General features: G+C 42.4%; 1 protein-coding gene across 1 annotated transcript in view; it reads left to right on the top strand.

Moving 5' to 3' along the window:
• Nucleotides 1–22,002, top strand: part of LOC310681900 (cytosolic phospholipase A2 epsilon-like) — a 40,884-nt gene that overhangs the window by 14,271 nt on the left and 4,611 nt on the right. The window contains exons 4-18 of the mRNA XM_083449937.1: nt 389–525; nt 2,318–2,449; nt 3,060–3,100; nt 4,719–4,761; nt 5,864–5,921; nt 8,406–8,572; nt 8,915–9,001; nt 10,253–10,290; nt 12,318–12,465; nt 13,803–13,939; nt 14,574–14,796; nt 16,322–16,436; nt 18,553–18,690; nt 20,207–20,314; nt 21,395–21,586. Coding sequence (XP_083306063.1) covers nt 389–525; nt 2,318–2,449; nt 3,060–3,100; nt 4,719–4,761; nt 5,864–5,921; nt 8,406–8,572; nt 8,915–9,001; nt 10,253–10,290; nt 12,318–12,465; nt 13,803–13,939; nt 14,574–14,796; nt 16,322–16,436; nt 18,553–18,690; nt 20,207–20,314; nt 21,395–21,586 — 1,764 coding nt within the window. The remainder of the gene's footprint in view (nt 1–388; nt 526–2,317; nt 2,450–3,059; nt 3,101–4,718; nt 4,762–5,863; nt 5,922–8,405; nt 8,573–8,914; nt 9,002–10,252; nt 10,291–12,317; nt 12,466–13,802; nt 13,940–14,573; nt 14,797–16,321; nt 16,437–18,552; nt 18,691–20,206; nt 20,315–21,394; nt 21,587–22,002) is intronic.

Raw genomic sequence — 22,002 nt, forward strand, 5'->3', positions numbered from 1 at the left:
TGAACTAGGCAGTTATGAGTTTCGGCAACATAATTAGAAAATTGTTGAATGGTTTCATTCAATGACAGGAGTGGGGTTTGAGATGTGTGCTAAAGTGATCTCACTTTAGCAAAACCATTTAAGGTGTATTTGCCCTGATTTCCAAACCATGTTTGGGCAAATATTGGAAAGGAGTCTCAACCAAACCCTTTTTCTTTGTCACTTCTGAGTTACTCCCATGCAGTGTGGATATGGACAAAATGCAAGCTTTGCAGTTCGTAATGAAGAAATGGAAACTTGTGAGAGGAAAGAATCAGATTTCTGTGCTAATGGCTCCAGGTCAAAGTGCATTGAAAGGGACAACAAATGCTGACAATACTACTTACTATGCTATTCTTCTTTTACACAGTAAGCCAGTCTGATTGTTACGTGACCCTCTGGTTACCTACTTCTTCATGTGAAAAAGTGCGGACCAAAACTGTTAATAATAGCAAGAACCCTGTTTGGAATGAAACATTTTATTATAGGATTCAAAACCAAGTCAAGGTGAGAAATTGAGCATTCCCCTTTCAGTTGTGCACTGTTCTGAGCTGGCTTTTTCAACAACATAATACCATCACATGTGCATTCTTCTCCTGCTCCTAATACGGTGGTACCTTGGTTTAAGAACAGCTTAGTTTATGAACAACTTGGATTAAGAATGCTGCAAACCCAGAAGTGGTGTTTTGGTTTGTGAACTTTGCCTTGGAAGCAGAACATGCTTCGCTTCCTGTTGAGTGTGTTCCATTTGTAAATTGAGTCCCCTGCTGCTATGGGAAAGCACGCCTTGGTTTAAGAACGCTTTGGTTTAAGAACGGACTTGGTTTAATCCGGAACGGATTAAGTTCATAAACCAAGGTACCACTGTCTACAGGATCCTTTGCCTGTTTTTGATTGCAAGACATCTGCATATGTGTGGATGGGCAGTATCCATCAGTAGGGCAATGCAAGCTAGGCTGCATTGCTCTCCTGTCTCCCCAACACAACATGCTGCTGCCAGGACTGGGAGGGGCAGGAGCAGTGGAGCTTGGCAGGTTGTGGGTGCAACACTGACAGCCTCCAATTGGCTCTGTTGCCCAGCCTGCACCATCCTGAGCTCCTGGTTGTCTTGCCATCCCCCCCCCCTTTGGTACTGGCAGCAGGCCATGGCATTGGGAAGATGGGAGAGCAATGCAGCCCCACCCATGGCACCCCACTGACTGCTATTGTGTTTGTGCAAGGCATCACTGGAGGGATGTGGGAACTCAGCACTGTGCAGATACATAACGACAGGCTTCAGGGAATCCAATCCTCCTCCCTCAGGGCAGGCTGCCAGTAATGGGGGAAAAAACAAGACGCTCTTAGCAAGGTATTTTATTCAATATTCACAGAGATGTAGGACGTTGCCTCTTAGATAATGGCATTGCTTTGAGTAAAATCCCCATCCCCTCCATCTCTCCTATTATATGTCATCCCTGTGTTGGCTGATCTGTGCTTTCTGCCTCTGAGCTTTCTGTCCTCCTACTTTCCATGCTCGCCTGGGAGAGGGGGGATCTGGAATGCTTTCTAAAGATACTGAGTCTGTCAGCTGTCTCTCCCTGGTGGTGCTTCTTCTTCTTCTTCCTGCTTCTCTCCCAATATTTCCCAGCCTCTCCCCTCTGCAACCTCTGAACTATGACCTCCACTCTTGTAAATCTATATTGTCTCCCTCTTCTCCGGGAAGTGCACCATTCCTCCGATGTCCAGTCCCTGACAATAGCAGTTAAGTCTGTCAGATTGGCTGTGCTGTGCTGCACAGCACTGAGCTCTCTCGCCCCTTGCCCCTGTTCCTCCAGTAATCTCCAGTCATGGAGCCGGGAAGCAATGAAGTCTCATTTACGTTGCCACACAACTGGACACTGCTGTCCATAATGCTTCTTCTTTGCCTAAATGGAGGATGGAATTTGTGGAGAAACTAGAGTACATATTGCATTTATTGGTTTGTCCACTGTTGGCTTGGACACTGCCCGTCACTACTGTGTGATCTTTGGAAGGTTGCCCAGAAGTGAATGACAGCCTGGGAGTAAAAAAAAATTTCCCACTTCAGATTTAGAAGACGATTCCAAGTATCTCACTGCTCTTATGGTTGGCATCTGTCTTGGGAGACAACGGAAGACTGTAGCTTCAGGGTAAAGTCCTACCATTGTAGTTATAGTGCCTGATGTGGCTGTACAGAACGATATGGGAGAGACATTGTTTTTTTGCAGGTGGGGCAAATGAAGGCTGCTTTTATAGACACAGATTATATCCTGCATCTAATATATTTAACTGATTCTCACAGAATTTGTTAGAGATGTCTGTCTTTGACGAAGATCTTTTCACTCCAGATGAGCTCCTCTTCACTATATCCTTTGATGTTGCTCGGCTTCCACTTGGTGAAAGAGTTCTCATGTATTTTAAGTCTGAACCACAGGTGAGATCTGAACACCAAGGTGGCTTGTAAGAACAAGATACTGTTGTGAATTTGTGGGCACTAGACCTCTATAATGTTTTACTATGTGTTTTTTAAATGTGTTGTAAGCTGCTCAGAGTGGATGGGGAAACACAGCCAGAGGGGTGGAGTATAAATATTATCACCACCGCCGCCACCGCCACCATTATATCCGGATCAAGCTAATGTTCAATTTTAATCCATGCTTGGAGTGTTAAGACTTTGTGCTAGACTGTGTGTATTTAGCCAGACCCATGTGTATTAGGCTGTGTGCTAGACACTTTTACTCCCTGGAATCAGTAAGAATTAAAAGCTAGTTAAGCTAGGCTAATATTTCTGTGTTGAGGTGATAGGCTTGGGTGATGAGCCATTAAGAAGAACAAAGGATCAAGGGATTCTATGTGAGGCGGCAAATCTCAGTATAGCCAATAATGAGCTGGATGAGCAAATGGTCTGACTCACTATAAGGCAGCACCCTATGTTCCTATGTGTGTCCCCCAGCAACTCTGCAATGTGACAATTTTAATTTCAGAAAGAAAGGAATTGTGTGCAACCATTTCTTCTTTTTCCTTTTCTTTCTTCTTGGAAATAGAAACAAGAAGAGCTGGAAATTGAATTTTTGGTGGAACCTGCGTAAGTATGTTAAATGCTTAAATTTGCTTTCACTTTTAAAATAACATGAAAATAAAATGTGCATTTGTTTCAAATAAATAAATAAATATAATTATCAGGTGCAGAATTAAGGCAAAGGTAAATTTATAATGAGGATCAGAATTCCTGACCTTAGTGTACAAAGATACAGGCAGTTATAGAGCCGAAAGAGAGCTACACAAACTCAGAATGTAGCCAGACTTAATTTTTGAATCTGAAATTTTGTTTTTCTGCTGCATTTCAGTGTCCCCCATTTTGATTTTAAATTTTGTTTGGATTCCAAAGACAATAAATAAATTTTGTTGAGAAATGTTAGGACAAAAGTGTTCTATGCATTAACTCAAAAGCATACTATAGAACAATCTTACTGAAGTTAAGAAGCAGGAAGAATATCTGCTGTAAAGATGAATGTGCTGCCTAAAATGTTGTTTTTATTTCAAACAATCCCAGTGAACAGTGAGGTGGGACAATTCAAAGATTGGCAAAAAACATTATTGAAGTATAACTGTCAGGGGGGAAACCCAAGAATTAAATATAAACTACTTACAGATACAAAGGAAAGAGGTGGATTCTCGCTGCCAGATCTGAAATTATACTACGAGGTGTCCTGCCTCTGCTGGCTGAGGGATTGGATATTATTGGAGAACACAGATTTATTAGATCTAGAAGGATATGATAATTGACGTTAATAAGGTTTGAGTCTGGTCAGCATTACCTGAAAATCTAATGCATGTCCCCTTGAGTTCTGTGATGGACGAAAGGTGAGATATAAATGTATACAATGCTGCTGAATTAGTTGGATAAAAATGGAAAATTTGGTGAGCAAACTGAGCAAAACTGTTTGATTGAAAACATAGTTATCTCTCGTAGGTTTCAGCTTTACTCACAACATTATCACCAACATGAATATTGCTTGCAAATGTTCCCTTTGTTCCCACCCCCCACTCTTTCTCACATGGGGAAGGATGCCTCACTTCCATCTCCTATAAACAGATGGTTGGTGCTGATCCCTTGCTTGGAGGATACTGGATCCAAATGACCTTTTCTCTCCCTCCCAAAGAGGTGATCGGCACCAACCATCAGCTTGGTTAAGAATTATCTGTGCAGGCACAAAGCCAGAATTCACTTGATCTGGGCAATTTACCCTTTAAGAATTCCATTATTAATAAAAATAAATTTCTAAGACATCAAACCTCCAGAAAAGTTATAATTTACTGTCATTGACTTTGTGGGACATGGAGCCATATGGGAAGGGCTTGATCCTGTCAAATGTAAGGAGCCTAGATGGGAAGCAGCACAAGTATTGGCCATCCACCTCTGCTGTATGGTTTTGGTGTTCATGTCTACATTTACCAGACTAGTGTATGCTGGAGCCCTCAAGAAGCAGCAACCATATTGCAACTTAAAAGTAAGAATTGGGCTACAATTTAGGTTCATGGAAGCTAAAGCAGTGTTAAAACTCTAGGGTAAATGGATCTGTTGCATTTTCTTTGAAGGGAGCCCATTATTGAGGATCAGACTGGAAAGAAACTTTTGTTTGCCCTGCAGGTGTAATATTTTATCATTTGAAAGTACCTATACTCTTATATTTGTTTCCTAGGCCTGGCCCACCTGAAACCATCATAACAAATGGCGTCCTAGTGGTAATTTTTTATTTCTGCAATTTATCAATGCTGATAATACCTATGTGATCTAAGAAACTATTGGTCCTAGCTCAACCGCTGAGAGTGCTCTGCTACATCAGACTCAAATGTGTTAAATTTTACTACCTAAAAATGGAGCTGAAGCTTTCAGTAAAAAAGATCTCTCTTCTCTCTTTGGCGATCACTTGTAGCCGAGTAAGATGGTCTTCCATAAACACGGTTTTAGCAATGAGTCCGTAAGTGACTGTGGAGGCCAATTCTGGACCCACACGTCCTTCCACAGTGGGGACATTGGTTATGACGAGCGCCGACGACTGCTGGACAGATCACCGGATAATACGCTCCACGATGGCTATCAAGATTATACCTCAACGCAGGCTTCAAGGAAGGAAACCAAGGCACAAAATCAACACTCAAGCCCTTCAAGATCCTATTAAGCGGGATTGCTTCTAAACAACTCTTAAGGACCACCTGCTCCTAGTAAAAAAGATAGGGGGGGGTACAAAATTCCAGAAATCTGAATAGCAAATATAAGAACTCTGCAACACAATAACTAAAGCAGATAAATCTATAAACATACCATAAGTCAAAATAACATTTCCACAACATATGGAGAACCATACAATAATATAGATATAATGAAACCCTCTCTATACAGTACATGGGTTGTGCTTATACTTCTTCAGTGCTGCTCTTTAGATAACTAAAATGCTAATATATGATCTTCCTAATGTTCATCAGTCAGATTTTCTGGAATGCCAATGCCAAACACATTTCATCTTGCCAGCCTTCTTTAGTAACCTATTTTCTTATGCAACGTCTTCTAAGAGTTCAGCCAATTGATATCCAAATATTGTTTGAGACAGGGTTAAAAGCCAACATCTTCAGTAAGTACAGGTTTGAAAAAAATTACAATGATCAGTGTAAAATTATAATGCCCAATAGTAAGTGAAGGTTCCTATACTGGCTTTTAACTGTACTCAAACAAGAGTGATATTTGGATATCAATTAGCTGAACCTCAAGTATAACACGCAGTGTAACAAAAACTGCCAATTCCAGCTGATCCCTGTTAATTTTGTTTGTTGCTCATCTCTGCTACAGTGTCGTGAGGTTTGCGAATTGAAAGCAGAGGTGGACCAGAAGAAGCCCCGTAAATCAAGTGAGTTTATTTGTGTTGTGGTAAAGGAGGGGGATTTATTAACCTCTGATACTGATATACAGAAGTCTAGCAAATTCTGCTTTCCTCAATCACTTCACCACCATGGAAGTGCTTTCTGAAAGCTGAGAAACACAAGAAGAAGGTAATAGACACTACTTGAAAAAACTGTGATCTTTCATTGGAGGGCAATGCTACATTTCCATAGCAATAAAAAAGTGGGGCGGGGGGAGGATGTTGTAATTCAGAATGAATGGCTGCTATAGTATTACAAGCTAGAGTAGACCAATCATTTTCCTTTGCGTGGCGAGTTCCCGCCCCCCACCAAGGATAAATAAAGACACCAGACACCAGAGTTTAAGGTAAAATGGGCAAATTAGGCCACAACTTTATTGAATTCAGGAATGAGAGGTATTGGCTTAGGCATTGGTCCTATCGACTATCCGGCTCCAGCCCATTTGCTGGAGACACGGGAAGGGTTAACACCATAGTGGGGGAGTCTCCTGCTGAGACACGTCAACTAGGAGCTCCCCCGGGTCATCGCTCGGGGGCATGCCTTAGGCCCACACCTCCATAGTCTTCGGACAGGGCCACGCCCCCCGGAGTCCTTTACCGGACCACCCTTCATTCTCTGGGGGGAGGTGATGGTGTTCCTCCCCCCCCACATCCTCTTAACCCCTTCTTACTAATGCCTAACCACCAATGCCGAGGAGTTGTGAAGAGTTGCTACGAGGTAGGCAAAAACCAAATGGCTGCAAATTGCCAATTGGGAAAAATTCCTACCATGCCCCTTGCGGTGACAGACCGAAGTCCATAGCAAAGTCAGAAACCTACCTACCTAAAGGAAGGGAGGGTGGGAAAACGTGGGGGCTAGCCGGCGAAAGAGGGCGAGCCCTGGCCGCGCTGGCCCTAAATAGGGCAGGCCACGCCCCTCCAGCCACCCGATTGGCTGGCTGGGTGGACGACGTGGCCGGGATTCCCCTGCTCTCGCGGGGGCTGAAACCAGCCCCCGCTCATGTGGGGTGGGCGTGAAGCCCGCAACCCCACCTCCTGGGCAGGCCGGAAGTGGCTTTACCCTACTGACTTTTGCCTGAAAATCCAGTTTATCAAATTGTCCCAGGTTTCAGATTTCAAAACAGCAATTCAGCCTGCTAGGCATATTTAGCAGGCCTGGGGCACCTACTAGACAGTAAGGAGGAGCTGAGGGAAAAGTGGGGCAAAGTCACCTGAGAAGGGCAGTTGAACCACTGCTCACTCAGTAGTGGGTACAGCCCATCTTTATGAGCACATTACAATATTCTAGCCTCTTTGTGGGCATTTCACTAACATTCTAGAGGAGAAAAAATGAGGACACCATTGTCAGTGCAACCCTCACGATGAGGGTTGCAAAAGTACCTTTACGCACAAGTGCCAAAGCGTCTGGGAAGTTGTCCTTGCTTTATGAGGTACTTTCCAGTCATTATGGTGTTGATCCTATCATTACTGACCATTATCTTGCAAGCTGAGAGCCAATCAGGTCAGTGAATTATTGCTGTTCCAAAATGGAGGTGTACTAAAGATGGGATACAGTGATTTAAAGGAGGCTGTCCAGATCCTGGCTGTGTTGTGGGGAGGGGATGAGCAGAATGTTTTTGCTATGCCAAACAGGAGTGTGAGGTGGAGGGTGGATATAAGAAGAGGGTAATAAGAGTCTGCTGAATTGGGCCAGTGGCTCTTCCAGTACAGCAACCTGTTCTCACAGTGGTCAACTAGCTGCCAATGGTAAGCCTCAAGCAGGACCTGAGTGCGTCAGCACTCTCTGTTTCTGCAGTTTCCATTAACTGGTATTCAGAAGCATGCTTCCTTCAACTGTGGAGGTAGAACATAGCCCTCAGGTATGTGGCCTGCCTTTTTCCTGCCCCCTTCTTCAACTAATGATCTACCTGAATTCCATCTGCTTGGACAAAAACAATAGACAAAAGCAAATCTCAAGGAGGCTTGCAGTATTATAATTTTCTTTTCTGTTTTGGTGGTCAGTAGAACACTTAATCCAAGCAAGTGTTTAAGAACACCATGACTGAAATTAGTTTTCCAGCATAATATCTGGTAATACCATAGTAGCCCTGAAGACAGATACACATTGTCAGATCCCTTTAAAGCAGGGATGGGGAACTGGGGCCCTTCCAGTGTTGTTGGACTCCAACTCTCCTCAGCCCAAGCCAGCATGGCTAATGGCCAGGGATAATGGGAGATCCAATAACATCTGGAGGGCCACAGGTTACCCATCCTTGATTTAATGGCTAATCCTAGTCCACATGTTGGAGAACTTTGCAGTGTACTTTCCTCAAAATGGTAATGTTTACACTAATGTGCTGAGTGGTTTGAGAGCTGATCCTTACCCTTTCCCAAGTGGTTTCTTTTAAAATTAATTGTGTTCATCCAAAATTGTTCATTATGGAAACAAATGCAATGGCAGGTTTCTCTTCATGCTTTGTCCCCTGTCTTTAGAGAAAGACCTTGCGCTTTCAGTGAAAGGTTCCTGCGAAGGCACTCACTGTTTTAAGATGGGTTCGGATGCTCTCATTATACCGCCATGCCCCACTACGTTCCACTATGTCAAGTACAAGGATCCGGCAATGGACATTATGCTACCAAAGAAGACACACTATAATCCTGTAAGTCAACTGACTTTAATAATTGAAACCATAAAAGTTTCCCTTCAGAAGAAAACAGTACAAGGCTTTTCTGACTGGGATGATCAGGTGGGATTCAGCTAAATTGTTGCATGCACAGAAAAAGGTCTGCTGGCACTACGGGACATTTCCTCCTTGCCTCCTTCCTCTGCCCCCCCCCCAATGCCCTAAATCTGCTCTGGATGGTGAGGGAAACAACAAATAGGTTTGGGGGATACAGGAGGAGAGGTGAGGAAGTCATGTTGTGCTACTGTACCCCATTCCGCGTGCATACCCTATTTAATGCTGCATTCAGTTTCACCCAATATTTCTCCTTTTCCTCAGATTACCTGTTCTTATAGCACCAAAACCAATGTTCTACCTGTCATGTTGAATTCCCTGCCCATGGGAGAGAAAGTACCAATAGTGGAGGTGAGTAGTAGCATTCTGAAAGCATAGTGGAGGTCATCAGTAGCATTCTGAAAGTGTTAAACCAGTAGCAAATAATTCCTAGACTGAGTTGATATGGAAACAACTATGGTGGAAAACAAGGTCGGCTTATTACAATCAGGCCCTGAGGTAATTCTACCTGCCTCCCCAGAACTTGAGGATTCTGGAAAACACTTTATAGGTTCCTATTGAAGAGACGACTTGTTCTTCTTGAAGCAAGCTTGCTTCTGTTCACCCTAATCCTACGAAATCCCATGGGAATGGCATAGGACATTCTGGGCGCTTCCATTGTTCTACCTCATGAAATGTATGAACGAACGAACTCCAAAGTATTAAAATGTAGGGTCTTCTGAACTTGCCACCCGCTTTAAGTCCCTTTTAATAGTAACTTTTATAAGACTTGGTTCATACCAAGGCTGAGTCCAAAGATTAATGCTTCAGATTACAAACTAACTGGGGCCCAGAAGCTAGGTATAGTTTCAGTAGTGGTCTTTGTGATAAGGAGGAACCATGGAGATGCCCTCCAGACTCTGTAGCAGCTGCATTGCTGCAGCTTAACTGCTTAGGGCAGGGCTGCAGTAAGATGGCAGATGACGTCCACCTTTCTGTACAGCAACAAGTTTCAAGTACTTTTTGTTATCAGGCGCTCCGCCTGTTTTCTCCTTTGAGCTTTGACACAAGAACTTTCTGGATTATTTTTATTTCAGGAAAAGCTAACAACCTCCAACTTTTTAAGAAGTGTACAAGTCTCAGCTATCGCAACAGGGGTGCTGTTACATTGAAATGGGTGGGGGCAATCACAAACCACAGCTGCAAATAAAACTACCCTGGGCAATCTCTCACACAGAGGTCCGCACACTCCCTGACATAGTTGGAATATATAAGGAGGAGAAGTTGAGAATTATGAGATGGATTGAAAAGCACATTGGGATAGAGGGCATCAGTTACATCACAAAACAAAATACAACCTGGAATTCCTCCTCCCAAAGAGAAAATGATGTGTGCACATACACTTTTTTTGTCTGGGTAACAAAAATTAAAACCTATAGAAGGGAACCATTGGGCCAGAGTTATGTTAAAACAACAACAACAACAACACAACAACTGGGATATTAACTCTGTATGTGTCACATTTGCAAGGCAGCAAAAAGTAAGCACGCACTCTCTTGGGAAGGGGGGAGGGGCATATTAAATTATGATTGCCCTATGTGACATTTACTTCCTGCTTTTCAGAAGAAAAAATACAATTTGCACGTGCAAGTAGATGACTGGTAAGCATCCTTAATGCTTAATTTTTTGTAGTGACAATATGAAATAAGTTGCCTCTCATAATTTTGTATGCTCTTATGTGGTTTCCCCCCCCCCCCAATTAATCATTTATTGCATTTGACTAAAAGCCATTACAAATCCAGTTACAAGTGGGTTTTTGAGGGGGGAAAGGTATTTAAACACCACATTTGATCTATGACAGTTGCCAGAACATGATTAGAATATTGTATTCATTTTATTAGCCCTATAAAGCGTGTTCTCCTTCATAGAGAGCACGTGTTGCGGTGGGGGCCGCCAGGACACTCCAAAGTTGGGGGCGGGCTAATTGTTTGTTGGCCACATGCGATTGGGGCTTCCCTTGTTGTTGGGAAGAAGTTAATGTTGCAATTTGTTGATTGACAGCCAGAAATGCTAAAACTCCTTGCACGAGGCTAGGGCTTCCTCTTTTCGACCGTGCATCGGATTGACTGTCCCCCCCTCCCTAAAATTAGGGTTGTTCACTTTGACCTTGCTATGCCTGTCATGGGGTCGTCTGCTCTTGGGGCAGGGGCCTGGTAGGAATTTTGTCCATCTGGCTGATTGGCTGGGGCCATTTGGTTTTTGCCTACTGCGTAGCAAATTGTCACAACTTGTAAGGTTGCGGTTAGGCATTGGTTTATGGTTTGGTTGGTTGTGGGGAAGTGGTTGAGTGCCTGCCCTTGGTAGGTTGAGTGCCTGCCCCTCTAATGCTGCTGCAGCAAGGGATTCCGTTAAAGGAATTGGGGCTAACTATTGCTTGTCCACTCTGTCAAGGGGGCTCGGGCCATAGCAATGAGCTCCTGGTTGCATTTGGGGTGAGGGCAGGTTCCCTGCTCCGCATAACCCCCAAGTATATTCCCCTATTCTGACTTTCGCATCGTGCGGAATGTCAGTCTGTCCCCCATGGTGGGGGCAGATAGTCGCAACCAATGCCTAAGCAACCACTCACAAAGTTGTGGCCAAAATTATGCCAAAAATCTTAAACAAAAAATTCTCTGTGTTGTGTGAGTTATTGGGGTGGCCCTGGGGACCTTGACACGCAAAGGGAATCCAGGGAATATAACATGCAACACAGGGTAATGTTTTAGAGCTATCCTAACACCCCACTTCCTGCCAAGTAAATAATGCTTTCATTTTAAGATTTGTTTAGAATGGTATCTGCCATACTTGTGTCTATTATCTTCGACTGAAGCTGTGGTTTTACTTGCAGTTTTAATGGCAAGCTACCTTGTTTATTTATTTATTAAATTTATATACCCTCCTACCCCAAAAGATTTCAGGGCAGGTCACAGAATAAAATACAAAACAAAACAAAAATAAAACAAAAGTAAATCATGTGTGATGTGCAGTCATCAGAAAATAAAAATATTCTTATAAATTTTAAAAGTTATATAAACAATAAAACGGTATTCTAAAAAATCTTTCTGGGCATTCAGTATGATATTGTGTGAAATAGCCTCAACACACTTTAGGCTTTGTGTCTATCTATACCAAATAAACTCAAATAACCCAACTTTATTAATAGCGTGGACAGCAAACAACTTACAAAACCAGGTGATCAAATACTTAGCTGTATAGAAGTTTGAATATGAGCAAGATAAAATAAATGTAAATAGTACCAGAAATAGTACCTCGGGTTAAGATAAAATAAATGCATTAAACAAAGCTAAGTGGGGGCTCCTTCCCCCCTCTGCCTTCTGTTGAAATTGGCCTAAACAGGATTAGGATTCAGCATTAATGCCTGATAATAGATACTAAGGTTTAATCAGTTTCTCAACAATGTGAAAAGTAGACCAGTTTTAAATATGGAGACCAGGGGCCAATCTATCAAATAACACAATGCCCAGTTGGGGCAGGACAATAACTGAATTGTCTATGGTTATTTCCCATAATATGGTGCTGAATGATCCCAAGCAGTAATCTATTCTGTTATATTTCTGCTTGATAAAATCCTAAGATTTCTCATGTATTTGGATAAGATATCTATATATAATGCCTGTGTATGTTCTAGTCAATGTTCCAGCCCGGCAGACCTTGGTGTGCGCTTGGGATATGACATATGCCGACAGGAAGAAGAATTCCTACACAAACGGAGGAGACATGTTGCTCAGGCTCTGAAGCAGGTTCTTCAACTAAATTATGACTTGCAAGATCATGAGGTATGTGAAATGGGATGCTGATTTATGCTAAGGGTGAATTCATTATCTTGCGGAATTTATTATTTTGCCACATTCCACCTTTGTAATTGCGAGACCATTGTATTTTATGTTGTTCTTCTTCTTCTTTGGCGATCACTCGTAGCCAAGTAACATTGTCTTCCATAAACACAGTTTTAACAATGAGTCCATAAGTGACTGTGGAGGCCAATTCTGGATCTACATGTCCTTCCACGGTGGGAACATTGGTTCCCAGGCAGGAGTTGATCACGGTGTGGATTTGCCAAGCGTGCCTTCCTCTTAGCACGTTTCTCCCTTGCGTCCTGAGTTTGAGTGTCTTCAAAGCCCATGACACCTTTGGGAAAGGCTGTTCTCCAATTGGAGCACTCGCCGGCAAGTGTTTCGCAATTTTTGTCCAGTGCTGGTGTTTTGGTGTACTCATTGGTGCATTCATTGTTTCCAGCAGTTGACTGGAATATCTCACAAGTAGCTGCCTATGTTGTATACAGCATCTCTGGCCATCATTTCACCATCTTAGAATTTCCAAACGGGGTAATGCCACCTACTGCCAACTGTGAATGCAATATTCTAATTCTTGGCTTACTGAATGGTATGTACTATGTATCACTGCCCTAAAAATGTGGAGGTTTTAAAATTTTTTTGAAGAGAGATAAAAGCACATTAACTAAATAAATTTGATTGGCCACATTCTACAATAGCTTAAGCCAGTGATGGGGAAGTGGATATTTAAGTGTCCTGGTACCCACACAGCCAATCAGCCTGTCATCAGGGTTTAAACAGCACACACAGGTTATCTAGGTTTGCAAAGTAACACGCATTGAGCTCTGCAAGTCCCAGCTATCAGCTGATCCTCAGGGCTTGAGCTATGCAAGCCCTAACAATTGGCAGTTTGCCAGGACTAACACTAGCCAAGACCTGTCATTATGGCTTAGGCTATAATCCTATACACGTTTCTCCACTGAGCTAAAATAGTTACAGATATCTTTGTCAAGTAGGCCAACTTTATTCTTCCAGGGTTTAGCTCTTTTGAAACCCCTTTGTGATAGTGAATTAAACACTTCAGTTCATAAGGCCATAAACCTATGCACATTTTCCTGAGAGTAAACTCATTAAACACGGCTTCTGTGGAACCTTCTTCCACATAAACATGCATAGATATGCAGCCTTAAATTGCAACCGTTCATCTTCTCACCTGTGTAGAAGGTACGCCATTAATACAACAACTGTATTGGAAGCCGCTGTGTTTTAACTTCCGTCCTCCTAAATGTTTCATCCTGCGGTAGCTGTATATTGATTTCTTATGCCTGTGTGCCATACAGGTTCCAGTGGTGGCAGTCATGACAACAGGAGGTGGGACAAGGTCATTCACAACAACATATGGCTGCATAAGGGGCCTAAAAAAATTAAATCTTCTAGACTGTGTAACATATATGTCTGGCTTGTCTGGCACTTCATGGTAAGTGGAACCGTCATGTGGAGTCTTTTAAATCAATTAGAACTGTTAATGAATGAAGAAATGACATACTGATCACACCTGCCAATACCATAGTGCCTTTATACAAATCTGTGATGTAAACCCAAGTGCAGCACACATGGATCTCTTAGCCCTGGACTTAGAATTTTTGACTCGTGGAATACAGTGTTTCACATATGTGTGGTTGTGTGCTTACTTTTTCTTTTTTTGCCCTTGAAAGTTTAGGCCACAACACACCGCTTTTAATTTCATATCAATGCCTTATAACAGGGGTCAGCAAACTTTTTCAGCAGGGGGCTGGTCCACTGTCCCTCAGACCTTGTGGGGGGCCGGACTATATTTTGCCCCACAAATAACCCAGAGATGCATTTTAAATAAAAGTACACATTCTACTCATGTAAAAACACGCTGATTCCCGGACCATCCACAGGCCGGATTTAGAAGACGATTGGGCCGGATCCGGCCTCTGGGCCTTAGTTTGCCTACCCATGCCTTATAATATCAAGAGATATTAGTATTCATAATTATTATCAATAACAGTATGGATGAAAAGATATTATTATTAATAGCTTAGGTTATAAAAATGTTTACGTCTTTTTGTTTTGTTTTTCCCCAGGGCCATGACACACCTGTACAGCGATGCTTATTGGTCCCAGAAAGATCTTGATGAAAAAATAAATGAGGCTAAGAAACAAGTGACCAAGAGCAAGATGGAGATGTTTAGCATGGAGCGCATTAAATATTATTATCAACAGCTGAGTCAACGGAAACAAGAAGGATACAATACAACATTTATAGATCTCTGGGGGCTTGTCATAGAGTATTTGATAAATGATGGGGTACAGTATCAAATCTTTCTTTTTGTTCTAAACAATTGCCAATACCTGCATTTTAAAAAATGAAGGGCAACATTGCTATGAGAATTCTGGAGGAAACTGCAAATAGTACAGGGGTACCAGGGGTGGAATCCAATGTAGCATCAATTAAAGCCAGTGTGGTGTAGTGGTTAAGAGCGGTGGACTCGTAATCTGGTGAACCAGGTTCAATTCCCTTCTCCTCCACATGCAGCTGCTGGGTGACCTTGGGCTAGTCGCACTTCTCTGAAGTTTCTCAGCCTCACTCACCTCACAGAGTGTTTGCTGTGGGGGAGGAAGGGAAAAGAGAATGTAGCTGCTTTGAGACTCCTTCGGGTAGTGATAAAGCGGGATATCAAATCCAAACTCTTCTAAATGTTCCTTCATTGCAAGGAGTTCTTCCACATTCCAAAATCTGTTCTAGGAGTTCTCCCAACCCCCTGGAGTAGATCTGGGAAGGGCACACATGGGGATTATTATTATTATTGGGGGGGGGGGGAGAGATTCCTGTTATGCAAATGGAAGTCCTTATACTGACAGGACATGGTAGTTGAAAATTGCCCCAGGAGACACTACTGTGATAAGTATTAAGGTTAAATTATTAGGGTGGTAGGCACTTAAAATATCTATAGGATGAACATTCCAGAGTGGAATGTCAGTAATGTAAATGCTAAAGGGGGGGGGGTTCAAATCTATGTCCCAAGAACCTTATTAAGGTTTGCATATACTCAGGATTGCTACTGGTGCCCTTGATCTCCATATATTTCCTGGAATATCTCAACAGAATTTACAATAAACGTCTTGAGGTCAGAGTGAGGGGTGTAGCATAGACATATATCCAGGATTCATTTCTGAACAAATTTCAATAACCTAAGGCTTGTTGTACCATCACAGCTATTGGGATAAAGTGTCTGATTTAGCCACCCATGGCCAGGTGGGTAATCAGGTTATATTAAGATGTTGGTCTGCATTAACAGAAGCACGGTGTCCAGCCGTCGAGAAGCAATCATCCCACTCTGTTCTGTACTGGTCAGAGCTTCTAGAATACTGGGCAGCACATTTTAAGAAAGACTTTGAAAACTGCAGTGCATTTAGAGGAGGGCAACCAGTATGATGAGGAATCTGGAATCCAAATACTGTGAGGAACAGTTTGAAAAAGCTGGGTATACTTAGCCTGGAGAACGTTATGTGGATATAGGATAATTGTTCACAAATATCCTGTCTTCTCCTGTCGAAGATGGGACAGGGTTTGTTCATCTGTTGCTCCAGACAGCATGACTAGAACTAGATCTCAGTTGTCCATCTGCCAAGGATGCTGTTGTCACAAGATTCTTGCCCAGAGCAGGAATTGGACTAGATGAGCTCAGGATTCCCATTCAACTTTTAATATTTTATGATTTAGGTTTATTTTAGGCATTGGTTTAAACACTAAGGTGATTTGCTAGTTGTTACTGTATGTGTCTGTTCCATGGCTTTGTAAGTAACGTTTCCCCCCTCCCTTCACAATTAGAAAAATTGCCACAAGCTTTCGGACCAGAGGGAATCTTTGACAGATGGACAGAATCCATTGCCCATCTATGTGACCATCAATATTAAGGACAAATACAGCACTCAAGATTTCAAAGGTGAGGGGAAAGAGTGAGGAAATCAAATAACTTGTTCTGCATTTGAAGCTCTTTGGAATCCATGACATGTGAATGACAAAAATCAAATATTTTGCATATTCTCATACAAATAAAATACTGGTTTTAGGCTGAAACTTGACCCATAATATTTACAAAGCCATAGCCTAGAAATTTAGCATTATATCTGGTACCCTAGCCTATGATAGGGTCATGTTCGCCTCTCAGTCAATATTCCACTATCTTTTCAGAGCTAATCAAATATTTAAAATACTCAAACGTTGGCATCAAAATTGGAGGTCAGTTCTTCTAACTGCTTAGCATTTTATTTTTAACATTTAATCTGAATTCAAGTTTCCTATACATGTGCAAATATATACACTTGCATGTGGTATATCTGTGAGAGAAACATAGCTCCCTTTTATACTTGTAAAAAGGCTCATTTGGTCTGAGATGGAAATAGGTGGGTCAAACCTTCTGTTTGTTTTGTGTGATACTGTAGGCAGCTGATTGCAGTGAGTGTTTTCGACTGCTTTATGAGTTTATAAGATTTTGTGCCATTTCATTACATTTATACTGCAGCGAGTAAACATCTTGGGGAAATTAGCAGAAAATAATACCTGAGAACCAAACTATTACACAGTTAGGTCCACAAATCCAATGGCCCTTGCAATGCAGTTGTATACTCAGAAGTCCCATTACGTACAATGGGGCTTACATGCAACTAGGTATATATAGGAGAGCACCTTTACGATGTAATTCTGTGTAAGTTCCTTCAGGTTCAATGCATTATGTATGTATAGCAGATGTAGGGAGCTTTTGGCTCCCCAAATGTTGCTCACCTCCAACTCTAAGCATGGCCAAAGGCCAGGGATGATGGGAGTTGTAGTTCAGTGACAACAGTGTATTACAGTATTTTAATATTTTTTTTGGAAGCCACCCAGAGTGGCTGGGGAAACCCAGCCAGATGGGCAGGGTATAAATAAATTATTATTATTATTATTATTATTATTATTATTATTATTATTATTATTAGTCTAGGGCTGCAGCCTTATACTTAGAATTAGGGGAGTAAAAAAAATCCAATCTTAAACTAGCCAGAGTACTAGCCAGTGTTTGCTTAGCCACTTATTCTCACATAAGGTAAAAGGTAAAGGACACCTGGAAGGTTAAGTCCAGTCAAAGGCGATTATGGGGTTATGACCCTCATCTCGCTTTCAGGTCAAGGGAACCGGCATTTGTCCACAGACAGTTTTCCAGGTCATGTGGCCAGCATGAATAAACCGCTACTGGCGCACGGAGGACCGTGATGAGTGCCAGAATGCACAGATACACCGTTTACCTTCCCGTCGCAGTGGTACCTATTTATCTACTTGCACTGGCATGCTTTTGAACTGCTAGGTTGGCAGAAGCTGGGACAGAGTAATGGGAACTCACCCCATCAGAGGGATTCGAACCGCCAACCTTCTGGTGAGCAAGCCCAAGAGGCTCAGTGGTTTAGACCACAGTGCCACCCGCATCCCACGTATTCTCACATAGACTAGCCTCTATGTGTGAAGCTATTTGACTGAAATTTTTGGTTTAAAAGAAGTTCTCTGACAAATCATACCTGGTTAATAAGAATCAGAAAGAAACCAAGGGTGTAGGTTGTTTTATTTACCTAGTGTGGGTGCAGCACCTGTGTGATGCCCTCTGGGCTCAACAGAGATCTGTTTCTCTCCTCCTGCTGCACATACAGGCAGATCATGCACTTGGGACAACACAGAGAATGGGAAGCTGGTCTTACATGACCTGCAGAGGCCCATTTAGAGCTTATCCACACTTTCCTTTTGCACCGCTCTTTCCAGGCACAAGTCCATATTTGAAAGCTCCATGTCTGAGCTCAGTCAGAGCAAGCATCAATTCTAGTTGTCTGCTGATTGCCATTTGCTCCACTTGAGCTTTAAAGAGCGGGTTTTTACAAGGCAAAAAAGGGGGCGTTGCTTGAACCCAGCATTCTAAGGTACAGACCATGCCTTGGAAAAGTGGTGGAAAGTTAAGTGAGTATAAGCCCTTAGTTTCATTATGTTTGAAAGTCACCTTCTCTGCTATTACAGTATTTTATTTCCTCTGATTGTAGAATGGCTGGAGTTCACTCCCTATGAGGTGGGGTTCCTGAAATACGGAGCATTTGTGCCTTCAGAAAACTTTGGAAGTGAATTCTTCATGGGCCGCATGATCAAGAAACTCCCAGAAAGCCGAATATGCTATCTCCATGGTAATGTATTTAACTGCCTTATGGGAACGTCAAAGTATTGTGATAACCTCATTAGCAGGAGTATTTACTGTTGTGGCATTTCTGTCCCCCTTCTGTAGCCAAGGAAAAAGGTTTGAATCTGGTCCATCTTAAAAGAGCATATCAAGCTCTTGGGCTACATCTTCCTGGGGCATGTTTAAATGACTGCTTTTGTCATGCTGCATCCTGAGATTATATCATCATGTAACTTGGATCTGCTTGCCCAGCAAAACATCCAGCAATGGGGCTCATCCCCATTTCCTTTTATGCCACACTGTATAGGCACAAGTCCATGTCTGAGCATTTTCCTTTTTCCTTTTGTCCTGCCACTTTCCCCAGGAAAACCTGCTCTTTACTGCCAAATTGGAACAAATGACAATCCAAGGAAAACACAACTGCTCTTTCTGCTTTACTTTTTGCTTTCTTCTTTGCTTTCTTTCTTCTGCTTTCTTTACTTTCTGGCAGAAAGAGAAGGACCAACCACAATGCACCCTCCTTTCTACCTTGACAGAGATAACTCATGGACATTCTTTATAAACTCTGGAGCTTCTTTCCTTCCTTGAAGAGCATTCAGAGTCAACCCGCTGTCTACTGTTTCCTAGCACCCCCATGCCCAACAGTGAGCTCATCTTAATTTCTGCACAGCTTCATATAAAGAGCAGTCCCAAATTATGCTGCTCTTTGTATATCTTATCAGACTCAGCATTCCAGATTGCAAACCGAAAGCAAGTGCAGACTGATATTTCTGTTAGAATTCCTGCTCCATGACTGCAGTCATGAGATTGTTGTCTATCACATGACGGTATATGTTTTGCCTCCACAGAGTGGGAAGTGATGGAGACATGATGTTTGTGTTACCGTGTTCCTTGAAGTGGGGCTATTGTCCCTTGTTCTTTTTGTCTTTGCTGTCTGATGCTAGAGAGAGAGGGAGCCATGTTGCAGTGCTCCATGTATGTTTATATGTAAATAAAGTAGATTAGCCAAAATGCTGAGTTGCTGAGGTCTGTCACACAAGCTGTGAAAACTCCGTGGATCCCTAAGTGTGCCAATGTCTGTTGGCATCGGTCGCTGTGATGTTCGGGCTGAAGAAAGCTTTTGAAGTGCCCAAACGATTGACTAGGAGGGAGAGAACATGCCAGTTGGGCATGTGTCTCTCCCAGGGTCCTACTTGAGTGTAGGACGAGCTCCTGACAATTTCATCCATTCAGAGTGTAGCAGGAAAAGTTGTGAGTGTGCTGTATCCCCCAGCTTCATTCATTTGCTCAGTTTATAGATGTTAATCTGCCTGATGTATATCTTCCCGGGCATTAAAAACAGAATTTTAGACTATGTTTTGAGTTAAATATGCTCATATTCATGCATTCATAGTTGACTGAGAAGAACCAAGCAAGCTGAAAATAAGAGTCATTCTCAACTGGTTTGCCTTGAGGTCTTACTTAAATTTATTCGTGTGAACTCACTTTTCTTGTTCCCCGTCTCTCTCTCTCTCCCCTCGTAGGTATGTGGAGTAGCATATTTTCTTTAAACTTGTTGTATATCTGGAACAGAGTTAATGATTCAGAGGAATTCTGGCACAGATGGACTCAAGACAAGTTAATAGATATTGGTGAGCTTTTCCTCTTCATGCATCTGATTCCTCCATTTCTCTGCTGTTAAATTGGTTGACCCAATATGCTACTTTAAGAGATGGAGGTTGGGAGTTATTTTTCCTTTAAAAACAACAACCATTGGGTGTCAATTTGGACACACAATTTTCATTCTCTGTGGGTCTTCTGAATAATTTACTGTAAGCACAGTCGGTGTGTGTGTGTGTGTGCATCGCAGCAAGCCTTCTTTAAATGGGTTGAATAGTGACATGCCAAAACATAAGGCATACTGGCGGTGCCTGTCTCTGATGAGCCACGATGTATTTGATATAGCAAAGACTGGAAAACAAGGAAGCCACTAGCCTCATAGCTGTATGCAGTAGCAGCTGGGTACAGTGGGGTGCTGCTACCTCAACTGATCTCTGGCCAGTCATGTTGTTGCTGCTTACTGGGAGGTAGAGGGGTGCAGAGAGGTTGTCATGGTGCTGTGCTGCTACTAGCATGTTTGCACTGTGCCAACATTGCAACTGCCTCCCCTTCTACCTCCAAGTAAGTAGGAGGTCAGGCGAGTAACATCCTACCATGCCACCTGTTAAAGGTTGTGTGCCCATACCTTTGGATAAAATGCCTTTCGCTTTTGATTTGTCTCAGAGGTGCATAGCACGGACCACCTCGGGAGACAATTTGACAATGTGTAGTCTTAAAGGGAGGTTACATGCCAGGTGAATTGCTGGCATGGTATCCGGACTGCCTAACCATTTTGACACTTCGGCCGAAAATGTGAAGCCAAAACAACATCAAAGCAATCTAGTTCAATGCTGTCAGTGGTGATGAAGGTCGGAGACTGTTATGCACCTATATGGACACATGTATAAAGTTACAGTGCTCTGTTAGGAAGCAAATCTCATTAAACTCAATGGGATTTACTTCCAAGTTAATACGCTTAGGATTTGGCCATACGTTGTCTTTTACAGTGTTCTTGCAGCGGGTTTGCTACCATATAGCTGTCCGGTAACTGAGTTGTCTAAGATTCGGCTTAGCAGCAAATCAGAGCATAGTTAGTGACTGCTTATTTTGTCACCTTTTGTATCTTGTTGCAGAGGAAGAGCCTTATTTACCTACAAGGCCATATGAAATAAGGAGCCATATGTACGTCCCAGCCGGAGAACTTGCCAATAAGCTCCGAGGGGTCTTGACTGATCGCTTTTCTGTTGCCCAATATCACAATTTTCTGAAGGGTTTTCAGATGCATAACTACTACTTGGAGAATGAAAATTTCAATAGATGGAAAGGTAAACAGGTTTATATAGTTGTCTATTGAAGCCACTGTTCAGTATTAGAACACTTGCTTTCCATAATCAAGGACCTCTGCCTGAGCACATGGAGAGACACTTCCAGACACAGTTGACGCTGACAGTATGAAGCTACATAGCTCTACTGGGTGCCTTCCATATGTTTTGGACTACAATTTCAATTTTTCCTGACCATCATCCATGCTGGCTGGGGTTGATGGGAGTTGTAGTCCAGACTTCTCCAGACTCTAGATGTTTTAGATTATACTGACCAATGACTTAGTGTTTTCTTTTATTGGTTATATTCACAGTATTCTATTTTGCAGTTTTATTATGATGCCTATAAATTGAATTATTATTATTAATAATAATACTCAGAAGGTGGCAATGTACAAAATCCAACCTTTCTGGAATTT

Source organism: Podarcis tiliguerta (genome assembly GCF_965153285.1).
Source record: "Podarcis tiliguerta genome assembly, chromosome: 1".
Taxonomy (NCBI): domain Eukaryota; kingdom Metazoa; phylum Chordata; class Lepidosauria; order Squamata; family Lacertidae; genus Podarcis; species Podarcis tiliguerta.